The 26,530-nt window shown below is 38.9% G+C and overlaps 2 protein-coding genes across 4 annotated transcripts; one reads left to right on the top strand and one right to left on the bottom strand.

The window, feature by feature from the left end:
- Window positions 1-6,780: 6,780 nt before the first annotated feature.
- Window positions 6,781-18,373, bottom strand: LOC115918678. 3 transcript variants are annotated; one of them, XM_030986827.1, is made up of 9 exons: window positions 18,307-18,373; window positions 16,339-16,517; window positions 13,888-14,494; window positions 12,941-13,239; window positions 10,908-10,987; window positions 10,304-10,445; window positions 10,007-10,103; window positions 8,148-8,255; window positions 6,781-7,388 (listed from the first exon to the last, which is right to left on the bottom strand). In XM_030986827.1, exons 2-9 carry the CDS (start codon window positions 16,476-16,478, stop codon window positions 7,206-7,208), a joined length of 1,656 nt encoding a protein of 551 aa, XP_030842687.1. In that variant the 5' UTR covers window positions 16,479-16,517; window positions 18,307-18,373; the 3' UTR covers window positions 6,781-7,205. The 3 variants fall into 3 exon arrangements, with proteins under 3 accessions (XP_030842687.1, XP_030842689.1, XP_030842688.1); XM_030986829.1 differs by having other exon boundaries at window positions 13,888-14,491; XM_030986828.1 differs by lacking the exon at window positions 18,307-18,373 and adding an exon at window positions 18,048-18,170.
- Window positions 18,374-18,657: 284 nt separating this feature from the next.
- Window positions 18,658-21,282, top strand: LOC575517 (xyloside xylosyltransferase 1). Its single transcript, XM_775914.5, has 2 exons — window positions 18,658-19,545; window positions 20,574-21,282. Exons 1-2 carry the CDS (start codon window positions 18,817-18,819, stop codon window positions 21,246-21,248), a joined length of 1,404 nt encoding a protein of 467 aa, XP_781007.4. The 5' UTR covers window positions 18,658-18,816; the 3' UTR covers window positions 21,249-21,282.
- Window positions 21,283-26,530: the final 5,248 nt, after the last annotated feature.

The raw sequence follows: 26,530 nt of genomic DNA, 5'->3' as shown, positions 1-26,530 counted from the left end.
CCTGAATTATCATTCCTAACAATATAATACAATGAATTCCAGACAGTGATTATGCAAGTCTTCAACTACAATATTTCATCAACCCATCCATCACTAGCTAACTATTAGACAATTTGACCATGTGTTTCTCAACAAGTGTATTCCCCAACTCAAATCCTTTGTCTTCTCATTTTGCTGACTCTACCAAACTTTCATTCCCGCCTAAGATACCATTTTCCAGCATGGGCAAAAAGCAAACAAAGCTTGGGGAGAGGGGATTAAGAACTTTGATAAGAAGTTGTGTTTACACTGCTTGCACTGCCATTTCCCGATAACACACTAGTATTGTACACATGGTGCGTCCACACTCACTCATACCATAATACTGAAAGTTAAAGATAATCTGGACTTGAACCACTCATTTCGCTATCAAAACTGTATCTAACCAAACTATAATATATAACAATGTGCTTTGGCATAATGCATAGTAAATGGCACATGTCCTTGGCTAAGAATATATATACACATGAATATCGAGCAAAAGACAAATATACTGACAGTTATAAAGTATATTCTCTTCTCAAAACTTACTTAAAATGTTGTCTAAATCAAACAACATAATCATCAATCTCACATACACACAGTAATAGTTTCCTATCATTACTACAAGTAATTACTATGTACATCAATGACATTATCTCTTCCCACCTGGCATCTCTTCCCACATGGCATTTCTTATATTTCCACCCATAGTCCACATGTCATATAATCCAACATCTCATAGCCAAAGACCATTAATATCTCTTTTTATACAGTAATACAAGATATATGAATAGTGAAGCTATAATAGTTTAGAAATACACATATTATGAACAACAAGAATATAACACAATTGAATAATATAAGATTCTTTCTTACCTATGAAAGGAAGACAAAATAAGAAAGGTGTTGACTAGGATGCATGGCAAAACAAAGTGAGAAGCCACTCCTGGGATCCCAGCTGGTGTGTTTAGGTTAGTTGTGGGTGAGGCCACTCTCGCAGGAGGGGGTACCTAATTAACTAAGAGGAGGGACTATATGGGGGCTAGAAATATACTTGTGTCACACATACATAGTCAAAGATATACAAAAAAATAGGGGGGGGGGGGTATTCTGTGGGGCTCCACAGATTGAACGAAAAATGTTCATGAAAAAGCACTAATAATCATGACAATTTGTCAATAATGATATTATCAAACATAAGTCCTTGTATAATTATGAAATATTGCTTGTAAACTTCTTCAAATTACTGTTTGAAATCGCCTGTCCGGACATAACACTTGGTGAATTTTTATTCAATTCTGCTCCTGCAAAAATTCATAAAAACATTGTTTAGCAGTGGCGTAATGAGCAAAAACATTTGGGTGGGGCTGACAAAAAAATCCGCAGCACCCCATTCTATCATGCAGGCCCCGCTGGCGCGTTTTCCGTTTTACACCCTGCCCTAGGCTTTTCTCCAATAAAATTTTACAAACCGACTGGTATTCGGAGTCTAGTCGTCCACATCTTGCCTCGGCGCTCTGCACACGAACTCTGAAAACGTCACGTAGCGCTAGCTAACTCTCTATACTAGTTGATCTTCCTAGTCGTATCATTTATTTTTATCCATTAATACGCAATACTCTAAGAGCGTGAGGATGCGTGATCAGCTCGCAAAATTTAGCCCAGCGATAACAAAACAATAATATATCGGGAAAACCGTCTTGAACAAGAAGACCCTCGCATCCCCAATTGAAATTGTACATAAGCTTTGGCTTCGCTATTCTTGACGTCGATATAAACAAACTTAGACTTCGGATACAGCATGTTTCGTGTAATTTCTTGCCGAAAAGCCTAGGGCAGGGTGTAAAACGGAAACGCGCGCCCCGCTGAACGTTTCGCAAAGTGGGGTCTAGGAGCAAAGCCCCGGCGGGGGTCAAGGGGCGGAGCCACTGAAGCTCAAGGGGTATGGGCATCAGTGGCGGATCCAGGAATTTCTTACCGGGAGGTGGGGGGGGGGCACAAAATGGCATGGGTTTAAATATATGTAAAACGATGAAGCGACAGAACGAGGCTTTAGCGGCGAGGGAGCGGAGCGACCGTAAGCGGGGGTGGGTCTGGCTCCCTCCCAGAGTAAGAAGCATTTGCAATTTTAGAACCAAATTAAAAGCATTTTCAGGCACTTCCCGGAGTAATATGACGTAAAATTGCTTTCTCCTACCTCTTCCAAGAGTAGGTATCTTTTGCAATTTGAGAACCACAGTTGGCGCATTAATGTCCACCAGCACTTCCTGGAAAAAAAATGAGGACTTCTGATTGGTTAAAAGTTAGAAAAAAGTGATCTGTTACGTCTTGAGACGTTGTATATGCTTTGATGCCGCACAATGCACACACGGTGATCCGGTACTTGATCAGTAGTACTTGCAAATTTTTTCTCGAGTGTATAAACTGTGTCGTTATCAGGGGCGTCGCTAGATCTTTGTCAGTGGGGGACAGTGGCGGATCCAGGGGGGGGGGGGTTTGGGGGGGTTGCAACCCCCCCCCCCCCCCCCTTGGGCGGCCCAAAAAAAAAAAAAAAAAAAAAAAAAAAAGGGAAAAAAAAGAAAAAAAGAAAGAAAAAAAGAAAGAAAAAAGAACGCACGCTGGAGAGAAACCCTTTCAAGTGCAAATATTGTGAGAAGATATTCAACTCATCTGGTAACTTAACCAAACACATGATAACTCTGGATATAACTATGTATTAAACTGTTACTTGATTTAAAAAGACGTTATCATGCACTGCTTTTTATGGTCTCCATTGTGTTAATAGATGCCAGGAAAACATCACTTACGGGGTTCAAATAAACACCCCCAAAAAAATCGGCTCGCCGCTTCGCGGCTCGTGGACGATGCTCCGCATCGTCATTATTTTGGTCAACCCCCCCCCCCCCCTTAGCAAAAAGCTAGATCCGCCCCTGGGGGAGTGGAGAGGGTATACAGGCCAACAAAACTAGCAACCAATTACCGGCAATAATGCCAGTGTCCAAATGTTTACAAATTTAACCCTATAAACCAGGGGCCAGGAACTAAGTTATTTTTCAGTCTCCCCCTCCCCCCCCCCCCCTTCGCGCGAAAACTTTGACACTTCATTTAATTATTAGAGAAAGAAGACGATCCGTTGTACCGTACGTTCTCTACTCTTAATTTTTGTTTGGATCCAGTGCCCCCCCCCCTCCTGCGCGAAGCGCGGAAGCTTTAACGATTCATTAAATTATTACTCTTAATCTTTGTCTGAATTCATTTTTGCCCCTCTCACGCGAAGCGCGGAAGCTTATTAGAGAAAGAAGACGATTCGTTGTATCGTGTTCTTATCTGAATTCAGTTTCCCCTCTCCAGCGCGAAGCGCGGAAGCTTTGACACTTCATTAAATTATTAGAGAAAGAAGACGATTTATTGTACCGGTTCCGACTCTTAATCCTTGTCTGAATCGTGAAGCGCGGAAACTCTGACGTTTCATTAAACTATTATTCTTAATCCTTGTCTGAATTCATTTCTGCCCATCTCGCGCGAAGCGCGGAAGCTTTGACACTTCATTAAATTATTAGAGAAAGAAGACGATTTATTGTACCGGTTCCGACTCTTATTCCTTGTCTGAATCGTGAAGCGCGGAAACTCTGACGTTTCATTAAATCATTATTCTTATTTTGTCTGAATTCATTTTCGCCCATCCCGCGCGAAGCGCGGAAGCTTTCACGTTTCATTAAATTATTAGAGAAAGAAGACGATTCGTTGTATCGTGTTCTTGTCTGAATTCAGTTTCCCCTCTCCAGCGCGAAGCGCGGAAGCTTTGACACTTCATTAAATTATTAGAGAAAGAAGACGATTTATTGTACCGGTTCCGACTCTTAATCCTTGTCTGAATCGTGAAGCGCGGAAACTCTGACGTTTCATTAAACTATTACTCTTAATCCTTGTCTGAATTCATATTCGCCCAGCCCGCGCGAAGCGCGGAAGCTTTCACGTTTCATTAAATTATCAGAGAAAGAAGACGATTCGTTGTATCGTGTTCATGTCTGAATCGTGAAGCGCGGAAACTCTGACGTTTCATTAAACTATTACTCTTAATCCTTGTCTGAAAGAAGACGATTCGTTGTATCGTGTTCTTGTCTGAATTAAGTTTCCCCGTCTTCCCGCGCAAAGCGCGGAAGCTTTGACACTCCATTAGATTATTAAAGAAGGAAGACGATTTGTTGTACCGTTCTCGACTCGATCTTAATCCTAGTCTGAATTCAATTGCCCCCCCCCCCCCCCCCGAAGCGCGGAAGATTTGCCGTTTTATTAAATTATTAGAGAAAGAAGACGATTCGTTGTACCGTTCACTACTGTTAATCTAGTCTGAATTCAATTCCCCACTGAGCCCCTTAACGGTACATATGCAGTGTCACAAGATGTAAGTATGGAACGCCCGGCAATGCTTGTCACACTTGCTTCTGGAAAGGATTTATTTTTTACTAATATGTTACTGTTAGTGGCCACTTAGTGACTATAAAAAAACATATGCTCTTCCTGGCCATTTGGGAATGTGTCAGTTTGCAACAGAAATGGAGAAACGCGCATTTTGTTGAAAATCATGTGATATCACGAACATTTATACATCACTTGTATATGGAATTGAAAATAAGTCATGATTCAATTTTATTGGGGGGGGGGGGGGCTGGCGCCCCCCCCCCACCAGTACGCCAGTGTTGTTTAGTGTAACATAAACATATTATCATGCATTGCAAATTCTTTACTTTTTAAATTTTGTATAGGAGGGTGTCTTTTTGAGGTACACTTCTCTATGCTGCGATCTGCAGTTGTTTTATTCATTTATTTATTGCTTGCTTGTTTTGTTTTGTTTTTGCTAGATCTCTAATCATTATAAATACCGGTAGCCATTAAACAAAGATAACGAAACAAGATTTTTTTATCCAAAAATAAATACTGTATTACTGATTCACTAGAATGAAGATAAATGAAGGTAAATATAGGAAATGTATTCACACTTAATCATCACAATTTCTCTCGTTTCCTTGTACTTCTTTCTTTGTCTCTTTCTCTCTCTCATTTCTCTCCCCCTCTCCACCTCTCTCTCTCCCCCCCCCCCCCCCTCTCTCTCTCTCTCTCTCTCTTTCTTCTTCTGGCAATCACCTTTCTTTGGCCTTATCACATAGATTCAACTCTAAATTACACTTTTTCCCTCCTCTCTCTCTCTCATTTTCTCTCCCTCTCTCTCTCTCTCTCTCTCTCTCTCTCTCTCTCTCTCTCTCTCTCTCTCTCTCTCTCGTACACTCCTCTCTCTCTCTCTCTCTCTCTTTCTCACTCTCTCTCTCTCTCTTTCTCTCTCTCTCTTTTCTTTTTCTTCTTCTGCCGATCACCTCTCTTTGGCCTTATCACATCGATTAAACTCTACATTACACTTTTTCAACAACAAAAGAATTTGACAGATGCCAAAATATGTCAGTTCAACAGCATAATTAAATTTTATCTATATTTCACATCAATGTTATACAAACATGAATTATAAACGGATTACAATTCAAGTTTTCCAGAGACCCCAACAATCATTTGGCTATTGATTCTATAGAACAATCCATGGCATTGTGACCTCTATGTGACATTGTGACAGCTATATGACCTCTATGTAACATTGTGACAACTATATGACCTCTATGTGACATATTGTGACAACTATGTGACCTCTGGTTGTAGGTTGCAAATTGTCAAATTCATGATATATATTCACTATACAAATTACATAGTCACTAAATTTAAATTTTATTGACTTACCAGTTCATTTTTATTCATATTTTTGCATGTATTTTCCAAAGAGAACATCTAATAGCCACGATCCTGTACCATATAGTCAGGCCTGTATTATTAAATCCAATAATATTATCAATTATTATTACCCGTATCAGACATCTGAGCAGTGGTTTTAAAAAATCATATTACACTTTTTGTAATCCTAAAAGAGCAAAACAGTAAATATAAGACCATATTACCCTCTCATGAAAAAGCCTATGGACTTTACGTGTTAAAAAAGCAGAAAATAAAGTGTCGTATTCAACGCGCCATATTTTGTCATTTTCATTGTGCATCTATTATGCGTACAAGAACCTGGGCACTTTGCGCGCACTCTATTGTGACGTTATAATTCCACCAAAGACACACACTGTTTGCAGTGTATCGAAAATTTTGTCAAGCACTGGATGCACAGTGCTGGTTTGACAAAGTTTCTTCACTTCTCTGAGATTGTCATGGTTGATTTATGTATTTGCTCTAGATGTTTGATTTAGATAACAATAACAATATTGACTGGCTTAACTTTCGGAAGTACCACACAGTGGCGGATCCAGGGAAAAAAATCATGCAAAATCACGTGATTTTTACCTTTTTTGGAGGTTGGCCCCCCCCCCCCCCCCCGGCGCTCAAGGTGGGGGGGGGGGGGGTGCAAATTTAAATTTTTTTGAGGATCAAAAAAAAAAAAAATGTGCTCACTACCCCCCCCCCCCCCCCCCCCACTGTGCGTTTTTCAAATTTTCGGGAGCAAAAAAAAAAAAAAAAAAAAATTGTGCTCTGTACCCCCCCCCCCCCCCCCCCCCCCCCCCCCCACTGAGCGACTTTTCGGCCGGCGCGATTTTCAAATTTTCGAGAAAAAAAAAAAAAGTTGGGCCCCCTCCCCTAAGAAATCCTGGATCCGCGCCTGGTACCACATATATTGCCGTCACAAGACCCAAATTGCCCTCGTCTGTGACTTGGGGCAATATCATTCTAGTTTGGGAAATATATGTTGTATCTCCCTTCAAGGCCAGTCAATACTATATAAATATTATTAATTAGACTCATGTTCTATAGACTTTAGCTTGATTAATTATATACAGCAAGGGAAACTTTTTCATCAATGTCAAACTATTTTGTCATATAGGTCATATTGAAATATATAATAAAGAATATCCAAAGATACATCAAACTTTGATTTTCATTTTTTAATTACACAAGCGCAATTTGAGCTCTTGCAGTCTAATGTTTCATTTAATTGAGCTGAAATGAATTGAAGATGGATCACTTTGTATTTCTATATTTCAATGTTTCTTTACTATTTCCATAAATGTCATTGAAAAGATGCCATTTTAATATGGATGAATGAGCACATTTTTGTATGTCCAATTGACCTTTATTTGACCTTATCATAAGAGAGGGTATTTTCGTGAGACATCATGTGACGCTCCCATGGAGAGTCCTGCTCTCTCTAACCGTTGGAGATCTACCCTCAATGCATGGGAACGATTGAGAAGCTCCTGCGTGTGACGAGATGGCCCAAGAGGGCGCCCTGCTGTCGTGTCTTGGACCCCGCCGAGCGTCGGGTCAAACTGCAAGGAGACAAAATGAGAATAAAAAAGAAAAATGATTTTCCCAGATGAGTTTTCAGGAAAACATCCTTCACTAGAAAGCTTTCATAAATTTACAGGAGTACACAGCAAGTTATTTGATTTGTGGCTTAAGAGAGCTTTATGATAATAATGGTAATAATATTCTGGGTTTTAAATAGCGCTTAATACATCGACAATGTCTCAAAGCACTTTACATTTCTATTGTTGAATATATCAGTTCAGGAGCAGACTTTGTTTGAGGATTTCCCTCCTAGGACTTTTTTTTTTATTATCATAGGTTAAATGGTGGTATCTGCATGACATAGGACCTGTCAAACATAGGACTTTTGATTTATTTAATCATCATTGGGGGAGCTAGCTTAAGATGGTGTGTATTTTTACCCTTATACAAAGTTAGTATACAGTAGGCTTGCGGGTGCACCATGTGAGAGAAAGAGAGAGAGAGTTGAGGAGTCCTGAAAAGGACTCTCTGTAATCTTTCTTGGGGGTGTGTAGTCCTGAAAAGGACTGTTTGTGTAGTCTTGAAAAAGACTGTTGGTTATCTTTCTTAGCTTATAGTTCTAAGGAGAACTATAGCACTTGGAGAGGATGAGTGGCGAGAGTGGCTCGACGTTTCAAGCAGGTTGACTATCCGCCGTCAGGAGTGGAGAATAGCTGGCGTGCGTGAGCTTAAGTCACCGGGGTTCGAAACTTAGTGTCTTTTACATTCCAAATGATTGTTTGAGTGTCGTTACTCACCAAAGAATTAGCAGCTACCATGGTTCTATCCAGTGATGCTTTCAGATCGATGGTAGACGCAGAGGGCATCATCGAAGGGCGGGAGTTCTGCCATCCTGCTAGACAGTGCTAGAACAAGGAATACAGAATACTATTACTAACATCAATAAATGCTTTATACCAAGGGTGTTCTCTCTGTTTTAAAATGGTGCAACGAGGACCACGAACCCATTTCACAAAGCGTTTTATCAATGACAAATGTCAAAATTTTTGACGTATCTGCTGATAACCAATCAGAAGCAAGGGTTTCACTAGCTTTCCGTAGCTGACAAAATCTGTCAATTGTCACTCATGACAAGTTTTGGTGAAATATTGTTGTATCTTTGGAGATAAGATAAATTTGGTATTCTGAACACTGTTGTAACTTTTGTTGTATCTTTTGTTGTATCTTTTCTCTCTCATCTCTTTGGCCTCGCCTGCGTTCAAACTTTTGTGCGCTTGTTATTGTGCTTATTAGTAATAAAATGGCGCTTAATTCTCATTTGCATATGCACATGAGAGATAATATGACAAGGTAATTGGTATTCTGAAAATTGTTGTATCTTTTATCTTATCTTACCTTGCATGGTATGTACAACAATATTTACAACAGGTAGGGGGTTGTTGTATCTTTCGTGGTGATATAATTGGGGCAATATTTCTTGCCCAGAACCAACTTGGTGCCAAAAGACGAGTTAGAAGAAGAATGTTTGTTGACCGGAAACATCACAGATGAGAACTTTCTAAGAAATTTCATGCCAGGATATGACGATTTTAATGCTCTCATCTTAAGCAATATAGTGAAGGCGTGAATTGTCTTCATGATCCACATGCCACAGCGCATATGATGACGCGCGTAATAAGCGCTCAAATAACTAATCACGCCCAAGATTAGTATGCGCTAGGCGCATCTTCAGATATGGCATAAAGTATTCCTATTGGTTGACCTACTTATCATGCTTATATAAAACAGATTTTGATTGGTAGGGACCCATGCAAATGGGTGTGTCAACAGTGTTAAAAGACAAGATAGAGGCGGTCCTTCAAGAGATAACACAGGGATAAAATGATGTTCAGAATACCAACTTACAACAATATTAGCGCTGTGTTATCTCTAAAAGATACAACAAAAGATAACACAAAACTTACAACAATGTTCAGAATACCGCCCCAGGACTTGCTCCAGGCCCTTCATAGAAATTTTGGATTATAAACCTCCCTTTTATTAAGCTTATTATCAATATACCTCTCTTTAGAAATCTAGCCATCTGATTTGTCGAAATTGGAACCGTGATTTTAGCCATTCCCGTAAAGAATGAAACGATGCCAGTACCTGTTAATAGTTCATGAGTGAGATTCCCGCAAGATTCCAGGTACCGGGAAAATAGTAAAATTTTGTTGCGATCTCCATTGGTTTACATGTTAAAACTTAGTTTGTGCGAGCGCGGATACCATACAGTGCTTTTTGTCTGCGATTCCCAAATGATTGTAACATTCAGTCATCTTTCCGGGGAAGATTAACTGACAGTGTCTCAGATTATCTGTGATGTTTTAATTAATCTTTACTCAAGAAAAGGATAAGGTAAGAACTCTTGGTAGATTTTTGTGTCAATTCGGTATATAAAACTCATATCGACTGCTTTAAAATTCGAGGCCTAGCTGTGTTTGTAGGCTCAAGGGGACGTTGCATCCTGCCATGACCCTGAGGCGCGCTAGGCCTCTCATAGCAGTCGATATATCTATACTAGTGATCCATTGTTTGTCTCTGATGAGGACAAACACAGCATAGTGACTGCAGGCCAGTCAGCAGTGAGACAATTATTTTTGTTTGTTCAGCTTACCTGAGACAAACCCATGGAGTCGGTAGGATCAAAGCTCTGTCTTCGATGAGGACGAACACGGTATGGGGACTGCAGGGTCGACCTTGGAATGCTGACCCTGGAAAGTCACAAGATTAAAGACATCTTAGAGAGAATATGGAGTGACTGAAATCACGCTTTCTTGTTCCAGTTTGCATCAACTTATTTGAAAAACATCTCACATAAAAGACATTGACAAATTTCACAATGAGGGTAATTTACCTCTAGATAACTTTGACTTTGCTCTTTAAAAACTTCAATCAGCATCATAAGACTTACCTGATATATGAAGGTGAAGATAGTGATTTCTTCTTTTCGCTGCTCCTTCTATGCTCACAGATGGCACATAGGCTCTCTCCATCGTTGTTTTCATGCAGAGGAACAGCAAACAGCCTGTCATTCAGCACATAGTTATGGATACCTAGAAGATTTTGTTGGATGTAAATGAATGTAAAAAACTATGTTACAAAAGTTCCTATCTTATGATCACTTATATAAAATTTAACACAGTTTTCAGAACAACACTCACAAACTAACATCAATTATATTCAATTACTTGGGGGTGTTTCACAAAGATCCTTAGTTTAACTTATCTCTAAGTTGGACTTTACATTTATGGAAAGCCGTTAGCATCTATGAAAATATTATTTTAAAGTTATTTTAAAAGGCATTGAATGTTGATTCAAATCATTCATATTTTCTATTATCAAGGAGATTTCAAATTATATTAATTTATAAAAAGTAATAAAAAATTGAATTTTTGCTTTTCAATATATTTTATTTTAACTAGGCTACAAATGGCTCCATAATTTTAAGTCCAACTTTAAGTTTGACTTAGGATCTTTGTGAAACACCCCCTGGACACCACTAAATATGAACTCACATTTATGTTCTTTAGCTTGAAGGTATGGCTCCTGAACCTCTCCAAACCCCTGAGATACATTCATCATCTCATCAGCAGCACTGTTGGGATAAATAAATAAATAAATAAATGATTACAAACTTAGTCTGTATTACTGAAACAATATTAAAGAAGGCTGTAGTGTAAAGCATTAGATCAATTACATGTACACTACTCACACACCAATCTGATCAACCCAATAATAGCATAATGTTGTTTTTGTTTGTTTGTTTGTTTTTATTTCATTTTATCTATTTGTTTATTCGTTCAATGATTCAATCATTCATTCATCCATCCTTTTTTTAATATAATTCATTCATCTATCTATATTTATTATTTCTTTTCATATTGCCTTTTTTAGGATAGGATGAGGTGGATAATAACAAAATATTGGATGGATTTGAGTGATACAAGAATATATTGCTCGAGCTAAGACAATATTGGCGAGTCGAGGACGAGTCTAATATTGTCTTAGCGAGAGCAATATATTCTTGTATCACACAAAAAACAAAGCAGTACAATATTATTATTATCTATAACAGTTTGACTAGCGAAAAAATTACCTCAGTAAATATGGCTTTATTTTCGTGTGATATCGCAATGATATCGATATCGGTAGTCAAAGTTCCCGGATGACTGAGCAATACAAAAACAATATTGGTCAGTCATCCGGGTACTGCACTAAAGATATTGAATACACTGATTTATTGTACCACTTGGCAGCCTTATAAATATAGATAACAATAACAGATAACTTAGCTGTAAAATAAGGCAATTTCCCCTATCAAGGCTCATTCAGAGATATGAAGTGGCATTTTTTTTCATAACATGTAAATGAATGGCGAATGCGCGCGACAAAGGTCAATTGCGTATTTACCGAGCTCTGTGTCATGAGATAAAGAAACGTGAAGTGTATTACACTGAATTCAGTATTTAAAATAATAATAATAATAATGCAGGTGTCATTTGTAAGACGCAACTTTTGACCCCCGGGGATGGTGCGTCATGGTTGCGTCATGTTCCCCAAAATCGCGACGCACAGTACCGTCATGGCCGCAAAATGTCCGTCACAATACTGACCCATATGTGCGTCATAGTAAGTCACTTTACCACGTTGCGTCATTTGGTGTGTCAATGGGACCGTCACTTTCTCCAAGCAGAAGTGTTTCTCAAATGTGCGTCATTGGCTAGTCATTTTCATGAAATGGTGTGTCATATGTTTGACTCAAATGTGCGTCGATGGAATGTAATGGTGTGTCACTTTCTGTGACGGAAGGTGCGTCATGGTATCAAAATGTACGACTCACATCAGTACAATGACGCACCATTCCCGGGGGTCAAGAGGTGCGTCTTACAAATGACAAGTGCATAATAATAATCCGTTTTTTTATATAGCGCTCAATACACCGATCCAACGATGTGCCTAAGCGCTTTACAGATATATTATTACCCCGGTCATCGGATTCAGGCTTACCCGCACACAATGTGTGCCCATTTTCCACTCCCTGGGGAGCATTCCAGCCAGTCGCTATTTTACAAGCGCACACTTGCTCGTCCAACCACATGAACGTTCGCATCCTACCGGGTACCCATTTAACACCTGGGTGGAGAGTAGCAAATGCAGGTAAATATCTTGCCAAAGGATATTAGTGCCGTGTCGGGATTCGAACCCTCGACCTTCGCATCTACAGTCAAGCGCCTTAAACCACTCGACCACAACACTCCAAATTATTGGTTTACTGCTCCATATCTATATATATATATAGTATGGCTTAAAGCCCCACTGCACTACTTATAGCTACTTGCGCCCTCTATATAGCAAACAATGCCTAATCGGTGACCACTGGTCCCCCATGATCCTCTTTTTCTTATGTTAATTGAGGGCTTATTTGATAAGATAACCACCTGTCAGTGACCATGCAGGGAGGTCTAATCCCTCCTGGCAAAACAAGCGCGTTGGGGCTTTTAACAATTATTTCAATGATGTGAATAACATTCATATCTCCCGGACTTACTCATCCATGACTGCAGTATGCACACACTCGTTCCTGTTCAGCTGACGGAACTCTTTGATCCCTTGAAGGTAGTCATCTGATTTCTCTTCGAGGGCGGGGTTGTTGTCCATCACACCAGCGATCCAATCGTAGCCCAGCAGGGGCTGGGTCATGTTGCCATAGCTACGATCATGAAGACTACCCTGGAGGGACACACCCTGTGATAAGCTATCATCGCGGAGGGAGCGAGGTAATGGCTGGATGGGGGAGTTCTGGTGACCTCTGTTAAGTCTATTGAGAAAACTAACTCTCATGGGAGTCTAATAAGTACAGATAGAGAGGAGAGTGAGAGAGAAAGGGGGGGGGGGGGAGGAAGTAGAACAAAGTGGGAAAGGGAGAGACAGAGAGGGAGGGAGAGAGAGAGAGAGAAAGAATTAATATCATTATAGTAGTAGTAATAGTGGTGTTTATTTTACCTGACAGCTAAGAAAGTGTAAATGCTTGTTAGTATAGCAATATTATCAAAAGTATTTACACAATAATAACATAACATATTAAGCTGCAAGCTTTATGTCTCCAATCACCTAAGATGTGAAAGGGACAAAGGGTTAAAATAGAAGTAATCAACACTAGATTTGTACATCTAAGATAATCTCAATACATTTTCCTCCAAACTTCTACATATATTTCACTATATCAGATATACCATATATATATATATATATATATATATATATATATATATGTCTCCTAATTAGTAATTATTGTAATTGTCTTACACAGAGTTACGATTGAATCAAATCAATGGCAAGTCAGTTCTCAAATCAATCACAAGTTTCCATTCTACTATCTCTAATGTACATAGTTGCGATTGATATAAACTCTTTGTAAGATGGGGCCTAGATCTCTGAAATGTTGCCCAAATTTCAAAACTTCAAGGCAGGATGCGGCATGTAGGATATATTTACCTTCTTTGGTCGACACCCTGGAGTATGAAGAATAGACCTTGGGTTTGGACTGACCTCCCTTGACCTCGCGGCCGCTAATCGATCGTTTCCTTGAGCCAAGAGTTGTTCAACATAACTCTCTTCAGCGACATTCTCTTCATCACTTTCTCTCCGTCTCTCAGTTCCATCTGTACTAAGATCTGTCATGTGAGATGATCTGTGATGGCTTTCTCTATGTCTCTCAGTCCCATCTGTACTAGTACCTGTCATGTGAGCTGATCTGTGAGGACTCCTGTATCTTGAGTCCAGTACGTTATGATTGGAATTCTTTCTCGAGGAATGATACATACTCGATCCCGCTCTCTTCGTATGGGAACGAGGGAGCCCCAGCCCCTTCTCCATGCTACGCTGCCGCTTCGATTCAGAACCATGATGCACCAGGCTAGATCCTCTTCCGATCTGCCGCGGCGTGTCAGCGTCTGATTTCCTTTTGCTGGGAGTCTGGTCGTCTGGTCGGCTCATATGTTCCGCAGGATGGTTTCTGTGGGAGTACGGTGACCTAGCAGGATGTCTCATTGGAGTGCTTGTCCACTGTGTGTTCCCTTCATCAACATATCTATGACTGCTACTGTATAATAGATATTAAAGTGACTCGGTTACATTGTTGAAGGTTGAAGAAAGAACCTGCGTAATTTTTGTATGAAATGTTATTTATTATATTTCTTCTACTGTACTAACTTTCCCAACTGTTTTTTCCATGAAAATAAAGCATAAGACAGGCTTTTAAAAATATTTCAACACTTAAATGTCGGGAATGGCATATAGAGCAAATTCATTGCTTTGTGACAATTTACATTCACCTAAAATGAAATTAAATTGTAATAATATAGTTGGGAGAATTAAGGAATCGATCATATCAGTTTTTCCCAATTTTTATCATTAATAATGGTCTGTTTTCACTCAAACTTTTGAAATATCTTTAATTGTACATCTAGCATTGAAGTCACTACCTTAGCACCATTTGCTCTCATCTGAACAATGTTACCAAGTCCCTTTAATGCAAATATTCATACATAGCATATAAGTAATCAAACAAATTTCTTTGGGCTACACTACGAACTACAAAGAAAACACCTCTGTTTGATCATATTGATGACATGGTTTGAGCAAAACTAAGTCAACTAACCTAACCCATCTAGTCTAAAGAAATAACTTTCTTTCAATTAATGAAAGAAGGGAGAAAACCTATTTGACCTCAAAGCCCGCTGAACCAGGCTGACAAATCTGGGAACCAGGAACTGGAAGAAAAAGGTGTGTTCAGCCCCCTCCTTCTTGTACTTAAATTATAAGGCTGTCAGAAGCTTGACCACAATTTTGAATTATCACCAACCACTAAAAAAAGCTTTCTCTATTTATATCCATTGAAAGGCAGTTCGGGGTGTAAAATTAATTTCGAAAAAATCTTTGAAACGAGTCTATTCAAAAATGAATTTGGAAATGAATTGGTCGGTTAGGAGTGGTTTGGCACAGGCCATGTTACAATGTTATACTTGTAGTATAAATAATGTGCCTAGCTAGAGAAGGGGAACATTACTTCATATAATCTCCTGAGCAGTGACCCGTCATTACAAGTTTGCCGACAAACCATTGAAACTTGTGTATTAAACTATTAAACATGTGTTTCAATGGGATATCGCCAAATTTGTACTTATGACGGTTTCCTGGAACGATGCGTTGGGCCCCTCTTACAAAGATCAATCGCAAGCCCTTCAATCAATCGCAGGTTTGCAGTCTCCTATCTCTTATATACAAAGTTAAAATAAGTTGCAATAGATATTGATTCTTTGTAAGACAGTGCCCTGATGTCTAGAAGGGTGTTACGCCTCACTTCACTAATACTCTTTTCACACTGGTTTTGCTTAACCCCGTACTATCCTTAACCCCAGACTATTTTTTTTGGCTTTTCACACACGCTGTTTTTAGTCCCGTACTACATGTAGCACCTATTCCGGAATGAGAAAATTCACGCTGTTCTCACTGCAATTCGTTAGCCCCGGATATCGTGAATGTTATGATTGGACAGTGGGCTCCTTACTTCGCATCTGGCCAGCTGCGATACGCTCCATTGCGTAGTACCGGACTATTTTTGTTTCTGTTCTCATTCATTTGCTTGGCACCGCAATTGCAGGGTTAGCAGGAGTTAGCACCACAATTGCGGGGTTAGCCCTGCTATTTTGCAGGGTTAGTTAACCCCGTGCTATAGGTTGGGCTAGCCCACTTTGGTATATACGACTCTGAACAGAAATTGGAATAGGCTTAACCCCGGACTATAGGTGGGGCTAAGACCCCCCCTTAACCCAACCTATAGTACGGGGTTAAGCAAAATTTTGCCAGTGTGAAAACAGTATTAGTATGATATGATATGACTCCCTTCTGGCTCTCTACAGACAATATATTCCTAATGAAACCTACCTAATTCGTTCGTTCTGCTCCTCTAATTCTCTCTGGTTTGGAAGCTTTCCCTTGAGGTAAGCATTAAGGACATGTTGTCTGTCCATCAGCTCTCGGTGTAGGCTATCGTACTGGCTCCGTAGTTTGGTCAGGTCATCCATATTGAAAGAATGGCTCCATGCAAGGCAAGATTATCAAACCTTTGAGGATGAGGCGAGTTAAATGAGGGAAGAGAGATTGGAAGAATACACATTATAAAAAATTGCATTGTTATTCATTCAGTCTTCTGTGACTTTACGATCTCGGTGTTGACCTCCGACTGTATGAGTGTTATACAGCGCATTACGGTAGCAGCACATTTACAGAAATTCCAGTCAGAGGTCAACACCATTAATAGACCGAAAGCTTCAGTCTCTATACCGTCGGTTGTTCCACTGAGACTACGTCTGGCTCCACTAGACCTCCGGTTATAGAGACAGAACGATCGCCTATGCCAGCCTGTGTTGAACTTATTCCGCTAGATTTTAGCCGCTAGGCCCCTCCCACAAACTTGCCACGGCCGTATTGTTATGCCCCCAAAATCCCCCAAAATGTCATTTTACCTCGTTCATTTCCAATTTTAAATTAGGCCTAGGCTATAATACATCGGTTCCACTTACTAACTTTATTGATATAATCCGTTTAATGGTCCCTTTTAAGGAAATTATGGGTCAAAATCGACATCCATGTTGAAAATCTTGCAAGCCGTGTTAAACTCTCGCTGCCGTCAATCTCATCCCTTCTAGTCTACGCCGAAGGCAAAATGATTATGAAGGAAAAACTGTGATAACGCCATTACGAACGTGTAGATGGCGCAGTTTTTCCTTCATAATCATTTTGCCTTCGGCGTAGACTAGAAGGGATGAGATTGACGGCAGCGAGAGTTTAACACGGCTTGCAAGATTTTCAACATGGATGTCGATTTTGACCCATAATTTCCTTAAAAGGGACCATTAAACGGATTATATCAATAAAGTTAGTAAGTGGAACCGATGTATTATAGCCTAGGCCTAATTTAAAATTGGAAATGAACGAGGTAAAATGACATTTTGGGGGATTTTGGGGGCATAACAATACGGCCGTGGCAAGTTTGTGGGAGGGGCCTAGCGGCTAAAATCTAGCGGAATAAGTTCAACACAGGCTGGCATAGGCAGTCGTTCAGTCTCTATAACCGGAGGTCTAGTGGAGCCAGACGTAGTCTCAGTGGAACAACCGACGATTATAGAGACTGAAGCTTTCGGTCTACCTATACCGCTACACGTGAAAAGGGAGCCGAGCTGCACTTATCGCTCTGGAAAGATATTCGCCAATATTTCATTATTTTTACCTCCAATTTTTAATTTTCGTAGCCAATTAGGAGTAGAAGTGGCATAATAAAATTCAGTGAGGAATGAATATGAGGCCACTGTCGTCGGGTGAGGGAAGGTGTGATTTCGGACACATTTTAAATTAGGCCTAGAGGGGTCTAGCCCTAGTTAGTCTAGGGTTTGTTTACATCAGCTATCTATCAGTACGCTTGTATGGGAGCCGTTTAAGGCTTGGTGGTATAGACCCTAGATCTAGTATCAATATCATAAGAATGTTACCACCAAGCCCTTAACTTAAGGCTATCCCCATCATACATGCTGCAGATCCCGCCGTCCACTGCACCGGCCGGTCGCGCTAGGGTCGGGGCGGCGCTGTATACGTACACCATACCGTCGTCTGTCGCGACAACAGTCAGCGTGAAATGATACACCAACATCAACATCAACGTATCGGACTGAATTGAAATAATGTAAAACGGACTAGGGTCTAGACCTAGACTATGTTTTAATAAATAAAAGATCGTATTTTTTCACATCTGAAATCATAACGATCACGATATAGTCTAGACTCTATACGCCGGCAACAATCATAACACACTATTACTAATAGTTAATTGTCAACGTAAAAGGAATATTAGCTTACGTTTCCAGTGGCTATCAAACTTCCCCGCGTTTGTTTACGTAAAATGCCATAAGCACATGCTTCAATTTGATTGGACGTGGAGATATGGGATATTTCAAATGTAAAGTAGGGGTAATAATATTTAAGGCACTTAGTACAATTATAATAGCTTAAAATAAGTCTCTAAATATCATACAGTTTTTAAAAAGTAAATTATTTGAAATTGTTTTGAATACTACTCATTGTATCTATGATGAGTAAAAGTTCGAAGAAACTCGTGAAATATATTGTTGCACCTACCAAATTAATTTGGCTCAGTCCACATGCGAGTGAAATGGGTGGGTCTTTGGGGTGGGTACTTTGTGTATCCACAGCTAGTACCGTAGTAGCTAGGTCAAGAGGATTTTGTGATGTGGCGAACTCTGCTTCGGGTCAATGCACTGGATTATCTCATCTTTTAATTATAAGAATATCATCTATCAAGCCTGGTTGTAATGTTAGATTGACATCAATCGGAAACTCTTGGGACCGATGCAACGAGCTAAGAGTAAAAGTTCTCCCGAAAGGGATAATCAATCCAAGAAAACAACCAAACCAGCTGAAAAAAACATGCACTACGCTAGCGCATCTAGAGCGAGAGAGAGAGATCGCAAAAGCCGAAGCTTCGGCAGAGGAAACGGCGTGTTCCGATGCCTTTCTGGAAAGACAGCCAAGCTTTTGATTCTCATTGCAGTGGGTTTCGCCATTTACTCTTTCGCTTCAAGTCATTGGTACTTTGATAAAAACAATGGGGAGAAAGTTCATAATGATCAGAACGTACAAAAGACTGTGGAGGAAAGAGAGAACGTGTTGGCCCATGGCCATGACAGAGATCAGAACCAGTTGGATCTGGTAGATGATGATGAGGATGATGATGATGATGATGACACTGATAGTTTCAGTGAAGAAGATGATGATGGAGAATCTGAGGTTATTGCAGATGAAGAATACAAAGAACAAGATATTGCAAGAGAGGAAGATAATGTGCAACCTGAAAAGAACTACGACCATGTTTTCAAGTACCACGTTCTGCAGACTTTGACGAACACAGATCGCCTACCCCATCTCAAAAAGAGATTTGAAGTGTGCCTGAAATCAATTCTTGATAAGTCTTCGGTAGATCTTTTGTTCTTCTTCGTGGTTGATGGACCAAGTAAAATTTATTTGGAAACAGCACTGCAAGACATCACAAATCAGCACATTTCAAAAGCTAAATTTCAGGTAATTAGTCTACTGGGCATGATTAATGAAATAATAATAATAGACTAGGCCTACTGATGATAATAATATTAAGAAGAAGAAGGGGAACAGCAATGATGATGATGATTGTTATTTCCTCTGCTTACATGTACTAAACATTTTCTGCTTGCCTCCTTGTAATTCATGATTTTTATTCAATATGAATTATGACACAAATAATCATTTTTAGACATCTAACTGTTGAGAAAAATAAAACATAGTCTAGCTACACTGTAAGCACTTTAATGATAGCTACAAAAATGTAGGTCAATATTGTTTTAGCTAGCTGTACTGACTACTGCATCCTGGGTAAAAAATGTTCCATGACATAGTCAAAGACAACTTAAAATATGTCTGGAGGAGACGGGTGATAACATGGGACCCCTTTCCCTCATATTGTATTTGTTATTCATTTTTCCCTTTAAACTATATGACTGTAAGGGACGATGCAAGTACCTTCATGACCTGTGATGAATATTAACAGTACCCATGTGAACGTAGTAGGACTCTTGCAGAATATGGACTACCGGTATGGAATATTTTGGGACATGGCATACCGTGTCTTACAATTTCATGAATTCCCTTGTAGAATTTTCTTGCATTTTCAATAACACACGTGTAAAAACATCTACTACTGGGTCTATCACTAAGGTTCTCCTCATTGAATGGTTTGTGATTATAACACATGGATAATGGTACTAATATCTCTCAAAGCTTGTCCAGATATGACACAGTAAACTGCTGCAAAAAGGCTGCACCAATTTTACTGCGCGCACAATTGTCGTACTGCTCGCATTCACTGAGCCGTATGTTATTCCATGGATACAGAAATGTGACGAGTACAATACTTTACGTCATAACATAAATGCCGCGGTTTTGCCGCATTGTATCTTTCTGAATGATGTTTAAGTCTAAAGTCATGCTAGGTGGCCATACTCCCAAAGAAACCACAGTCCGAAACATATGAAATGTTTCAATTGCTTTTATTTCACTTTCTATTTACACTCCAGTTCATCTTCTTAGACATCGATGCTCTGGCCAAAGAGCTTGCTCCTTTAGTTGAGATGATGCAGGAGCAGATACAAGGCAACCATCCCTACTACAAGGACGCCATCTTCTTTCTCTCCACCATGCTACACAAGGAACTCCTCCCAGAGTACGTCCACCGCGTCATCATGCTCGACACCGACCTAGTCTTCATGAGCGACATCAAGGAGCTCTTTGAGCACTTTGACCATTTCCAGGGCGACAACATCATGGGCGTCGTCCACGAGCAGCAGCCGGTGTACCGTCATATATTCTCTCTCTACCGGTCGCAGAATCCAGGTACCCGCGTTGGAAACCCTCCCCCAGATGGCCTCACTGGATTCAACAGCGGAGTCCTTCTCCTAGACCTGGACAGGATGCTGCAGAGCGTCCACTTCGAAGACTACATGCGGCCAGAGAAGGTCGTAGAGCTCCGGGATAAGTTCCACTTCAAGGGACACTTGGGTGACCAAGATTTCTACACACTTGTCTCGATGGAGAAGGAAGATTTGTTTTACAACCTTCCATGCTCTTGGAATAAACAGCTCTGCTCGTGGTGGAAAGATAAGGGCTATGCAGATGTCTGGGACCAGTACTACGTTTGCAAGGAGAAAATCAATATTTACCATGGCAACTGCAACACTCCAATACCTTTCTAACAGGAGTCCAAAATATTACTCCAGAGACCTGAAATATTGTTTTAAAATGATGCTATCATGTCAACAATTCAATATTCTGCTGTTTTTTATCCAATATTTTTCTCTGTAACAAAGTCATCAATAGCATGAATCATGTGTGTAATTCTGGCAGCAATACTGAGAAGCTTAATCCTCAGAGATATCCAATGCATCCTGTATCTTTGTTAAGTGAGCTTTCTTGATGATATGCTCTTGGAACATAATAGTAATGACTCCCTACCAAGGGGGTGTTTCACAAAGATCCTAAGTTGAATTTATCTCTAAGTTGGGCTTAAAATTATGGAAAGCCGTTGGCATCTTTGAAAATATTTTGTAAACGTTATTTGAAGAGGCATAAAATGTTGATTTAAATCATTCATATTTTCTATTATCAAGGAGATTTCATGTTCTTGATGTGTAATTTATAAAAAGTCTAAAATACTTCAATTTTTGCTTTTTAATATATTTTATTTTAAGGCTACAAATGGCTCTCAATAACTTAGAGTTAAGTTCAACTTAGGATCTTTGTGAAACACCCCCTGGACTGGTATTCAATTCAATGTCAGAATATGAGTATTTTACTCAATTTTCGGCTTAAGTAAAATACTGAAGCCAACTTCAATCAGTATCAGTGAGTGCCATTTAACAATGGACTAACATGTACACATGTAAATACTTTCAAAAAAATGTATATATGGTGGTGGAATAATAATAATAATACAAACATTTTATATATAGTGCTTATGATTATGACAAAGCAATGTACACAAATCAAGATTACCGGTACTTCAAGAAAAATCAATATTACCAATCAATGGTGGAATTAATATTACTCCAATTACCAAGAAAATGAAATATTACTATTTTACTAACATAGCTGAACAAAGTATTACAAGCTGAATGTAGATGTATGTTTTGTTTATGTTGTTCTCATATAAATTAAAGATAAAATTGAGTTCTGGTAAAAAAAGGAAATGATTCTCACAAAATCTAACGAAACTTACACTGAATGTTCAAGATGACAAATAAATGTCATGTGCCAAACAATTTTGGAAGAAAATATATATTGGCTGAGTAATGAGCATAGAAAGATAAGGAAATCAGGGTAGTACTAGCCCCGACACCATGTGTGTTGTCCCATGTACATCTTTCTGTGTAAGTGATTGTTACTTTACCAAGACTCTGCCAAATTTATGATGATTTTGATGACTCCAGAACCTTGCATTACACACCATTACTTACATGCTATATGATCAACTTTTCTGATCCATTCCAAACCTTTTCTTTCGCAATGCAATCGCATTACAAGAACTCAAGTTTATCTTTAAGGTTTTAAACAGGGTCTTATGAAAGGATCATGTATCAATTGATATTCACATTCATATACATACAGTATATGAATTTGGCCTAAGGCTTGATTTTAGCGACATTGACAGTGTCCATGTATGTAGTCATTCACAAGCCATCACATTGTACAAAATATGATTGCAAAATGATCGGTCGAGGTACATGTTTTGTATTGGATTATAATAATAATAATAATAATAATAATAACAGCCTAATAGTCCACTCCAAATTTTATTAAACCGAAACGGAAATTCTTTTTGCCCAATTGATCGTGAGCCCGGCAGCCACTGAGCAGCGCCAGATCGACGTTACTCTATCCCTTATTGTTGAACGCCAAACAAGGTAGCAACAACTCCCATCTGTTAACGTCTTTTGGTATGACGCGACCGGGGTTCGAACCCACAACCTCCCGGCTGTGAGGCGGATGCTCTACTGACTGAGCCAACACTCCGGTCCGGATTACTGGCATAGGGCATACATCTACATGTACATGTAATTACCTTTGCAGTTCATCAGCTCAATTAGCGCAGGATGATGCCTCATCTGCCAACTGCAATGGGCACCACTGTGACAGTAATTTGTACTTTGTTATATAGGACCCATTTCACAAAGCCTTTTTTCAATGACAAGTGACAAAGATCAGTGACAGATCTGCTGATAAAACCAATCAGAAGCAAGGATTTCACTAGCTTATAACAAAAACTGTCATTTGTCACTGATGACAAGTTTTGTGAAATGGGAGCCCAGGGCGCAACTTTGTGGTAATGGATAAATCTAAGACTTCTTTTCTTTTCGTTGTAATGGGCAAGATTTGTGTTCTGTACCCTTTGATTCCAGATAGTTGTTCTGTTTTTAGGTTTTTTTAAATAGTAATTCAACAAATGTATTCAGTGTTTCTGGAAGTCTGGAATGCACACTAATCTGTGACTAATGAGGAAGCTTTCTGTAGTTGTAGAACTGAAATGTGATGTTTACACCTTTATCTTGATGATATTATGATTCCTTACCTTAGGAATTCATTGTACTTATACAGGAGTACTTAAAGGGGATGTAGCATGACAAGACTATGTGTCTTTCCCGTGGCCTGATTTGGGGCAAATCAGGTATAATACAACTACCTACGGACGACAAGACCGCAGTATTCACATGCGTGCAACATACGCAAAACCGTTAATCAAGTCCTTTCGTTAACGTGCAGTTGTCAAAAAAAAGTTGTAGATGGCGTTAACCAGTATTTGCCATTCTACACCCCCTTTATTCATCTTCTTTCTGGTCCATGTATGTTTGCGAAGCTTTGTGAGCTTTATGAGTAGGGTCTAGGGGTTGTCAGTGTTCTTACAGTGTCTTTCATGAAATGTTTGCCTTTAATAAGACTTGTAAGAATTGATAAAGGTCATGTACAGTTTTGGTAAGCCCTCAAATATATTTTGCTGTGAAGTTTGTCCCCTCAACTGAAATATTTAAAGTGACTCGGCATTTCCTCACATTCTGAAACAAAATCCTGGAATTTAACTCATGCTGCAATCATAATTATAAACCTTTAACGTGCAGTTGTCAAAAAAAAGTTGTAGATGGCGTTAACCAGTATTTGCCATTCTACACCCCCTTTATTCATCTTCTTTCTGGTCCATGTATGTTTGTGGAGCTTTGTGAGCTTTATGAGTAGGGTCTAGGGGTTGTCAGTATTCTTACAGTGTAATAACTTTCATTGTTGATAACAAACAGTGTCTTTCATGAAATGTTTGCCTTTAATAAGACTTGTAAGAATTGATAAAGGTCATGTACAGTTTTGGTAAGCCCTCAAATATATTTTGCTGTGAAGTTTGTCCCCTCAACTGAAATATTTAAAGTGACTCTGCATTTCCTCACATTCTGAAACAAAATCCTGGAATTTAACTCATGCTGCAATCATAATTATAAACCTTTAGGTCAGTCAGGAATCCCAATATCCCATGACTTTTACAAGCCGATCGCCTGTCTGATTACCAAGAAATTTATGATTGGAAATCGAAATCGAAAAGTTTTTATAACACTACAGGCTATTGGGATAATGAGTATGGTAAAACCGGTCACTTAAAGATTTTACTTTTTTGAGGCACTTCATGATCATTTTGAAGCCAATTTTTTAGGGATTTAATATTACACCATATCACAGACACTGATAACACGTAGGGCCATGCATCTCAAATTTAACATTGTTAAACAATGCCTTTATATCTCAGATTGTTAAATGATGCCTTTAAGGGACTTTGTAACATTGTTCAGATGAGACAAAATGGTGCTAAGTTAGTGACCTCAATGCTAGATGTACAATTAAAGATAATCAGAAAATGAAAACAGACCATTGTTGATGGTAACAATTGAGAAAAACTGATCTGATTGATTCCTTAATTCTCCCAACTATGTTATTACAATTTAATTACATTTTAGGTGAACGTAAATCATCACAAAGCATTGAATTGGCTCTATACCATTCCAGACATTTAAGTGTTGAAAGATTTTTAAAAGCCTGTGTTATGTCTTATGTTCATGGAAAAACGGTTGGGAAAATTCAAAAATGGTTGGGAGAATTTACTGTTAGAGGGTGTCGCACAGTGACACCTTCAAATAAAACCATAAATATCTTTGTGGTCTGAGAATATGTTCAGGATTTTTGGCAGGTTAGAGGGTTAGTACAGTAGAAGGAATAAAATAGGAAACATTTCATACAAAAATTTTGCAATTTTTCATCAACCTTCAAAAATGTTACCGAGTCACTTTTATGATGCCAATCATACCATCCAATTTTAAAACACCTCCTTGAAAAAAAATCCTGCCTAAGCTACTGTACATGCACATTATACTCACGTTGTCCAAACATGATTTGTATTGGCAGTGTAATTGGATAACTTTATTGCCCTTAAATCATTTTTTTTTTTTTTAAACAGCTGTTGCAATCACGTTTTCAATAATTAATTTACTTCTTATCTATCAATTAAGGTGTAAAAAGGTGTTTGCAAAGATGAAAAAAAAATATAGTCAATTATCAGAAGGATTTTTTTCTTCTTCTGTCGAGTCAATGAACTGTGGAGCCAGAACATTGGATTTCACCAGTGAGAAAGTATTGCATTGATGAAATTTTCTTATATTCTTTGTTCTGCATTTACTGTGTACATTTTCCCTATTATACTTCCATGTTTCAGCCAGCTAATCATTCCTAAAGTCTTTCATTGATGTAAATATTATTAACTTATCTAAATTTTGCTAGTAAGAAAATCATGCACGTTGCAGTTTAAAGTTTGATATTGAATAGCTGACTTCTTTATTGATCAACGAGATAGCCGATTTGGTTTCCTTTTATCATGTACACATTTCCTGACAGTTTTGTAATCGCTTCTCAATCACGACTTGAATAAATTTCTTGTGATTCATAGCTGGAATTTATATTTTTCACCGCTGTGATTTCGTTTTTACTTGTAATAGCACATGCTTGGCAAATATGCTATGGTAAAGAGAGGTAACGGGTATAGTAAAAAAAAAAATTAAAAAAATGAAAAAGATAGAGAAAGTAAACTGTTGTGGACTAGAAATTCATGTGACTTATTGGGATAATATGTAAGAAAATGGAAACGGTAAGGGAGCCATGGTTTATGGGTGCTGTTGGAGTGTTGTCTTGTGTGGAGGTATAGGGGAGAAGGAAGGAGTTTCAAGATGCCGGACTGCTTTGTTTGCAAACAAATGTCCATGAAAAATGAGTGATATGTACGAGAAAAGAGAGAGAGAGAGAGAGAGAGAGAGAGATACAAAATAAATAGAAAAATTAAAGCAGTATCCCTGAATGCGATGAAACCTGATATGTATAAAACTGCAAAAATTAAGAATGCGAGACAGAAACACGACAAATCCTTATTCTTATTTGATTATACTGTACATATGTT

This window comes from Strongylocentrotus purpuratus, unplaced genomic scaffold (genome assembly GCF_000002235.5).
Source record: "Strongylocentrotus purpuratus isolate Spur 01 unplaced genomic scaffold, Spur_5.0 spur5_scaffold_16, whole genome shotgun sequence".
NCBI lineage: Eukaryota > Metazoa > Echinodermata > Echinoidea > Camarodonta > Strongylocentrotidae > Strongylocentrotus > Strongylocentrotus purpuratus.
The sequence above is the reverse complement of the archived record's forward strand: the minus strand, read 5'-3'. Positions and strand labels throughout refer to the sequence as shown.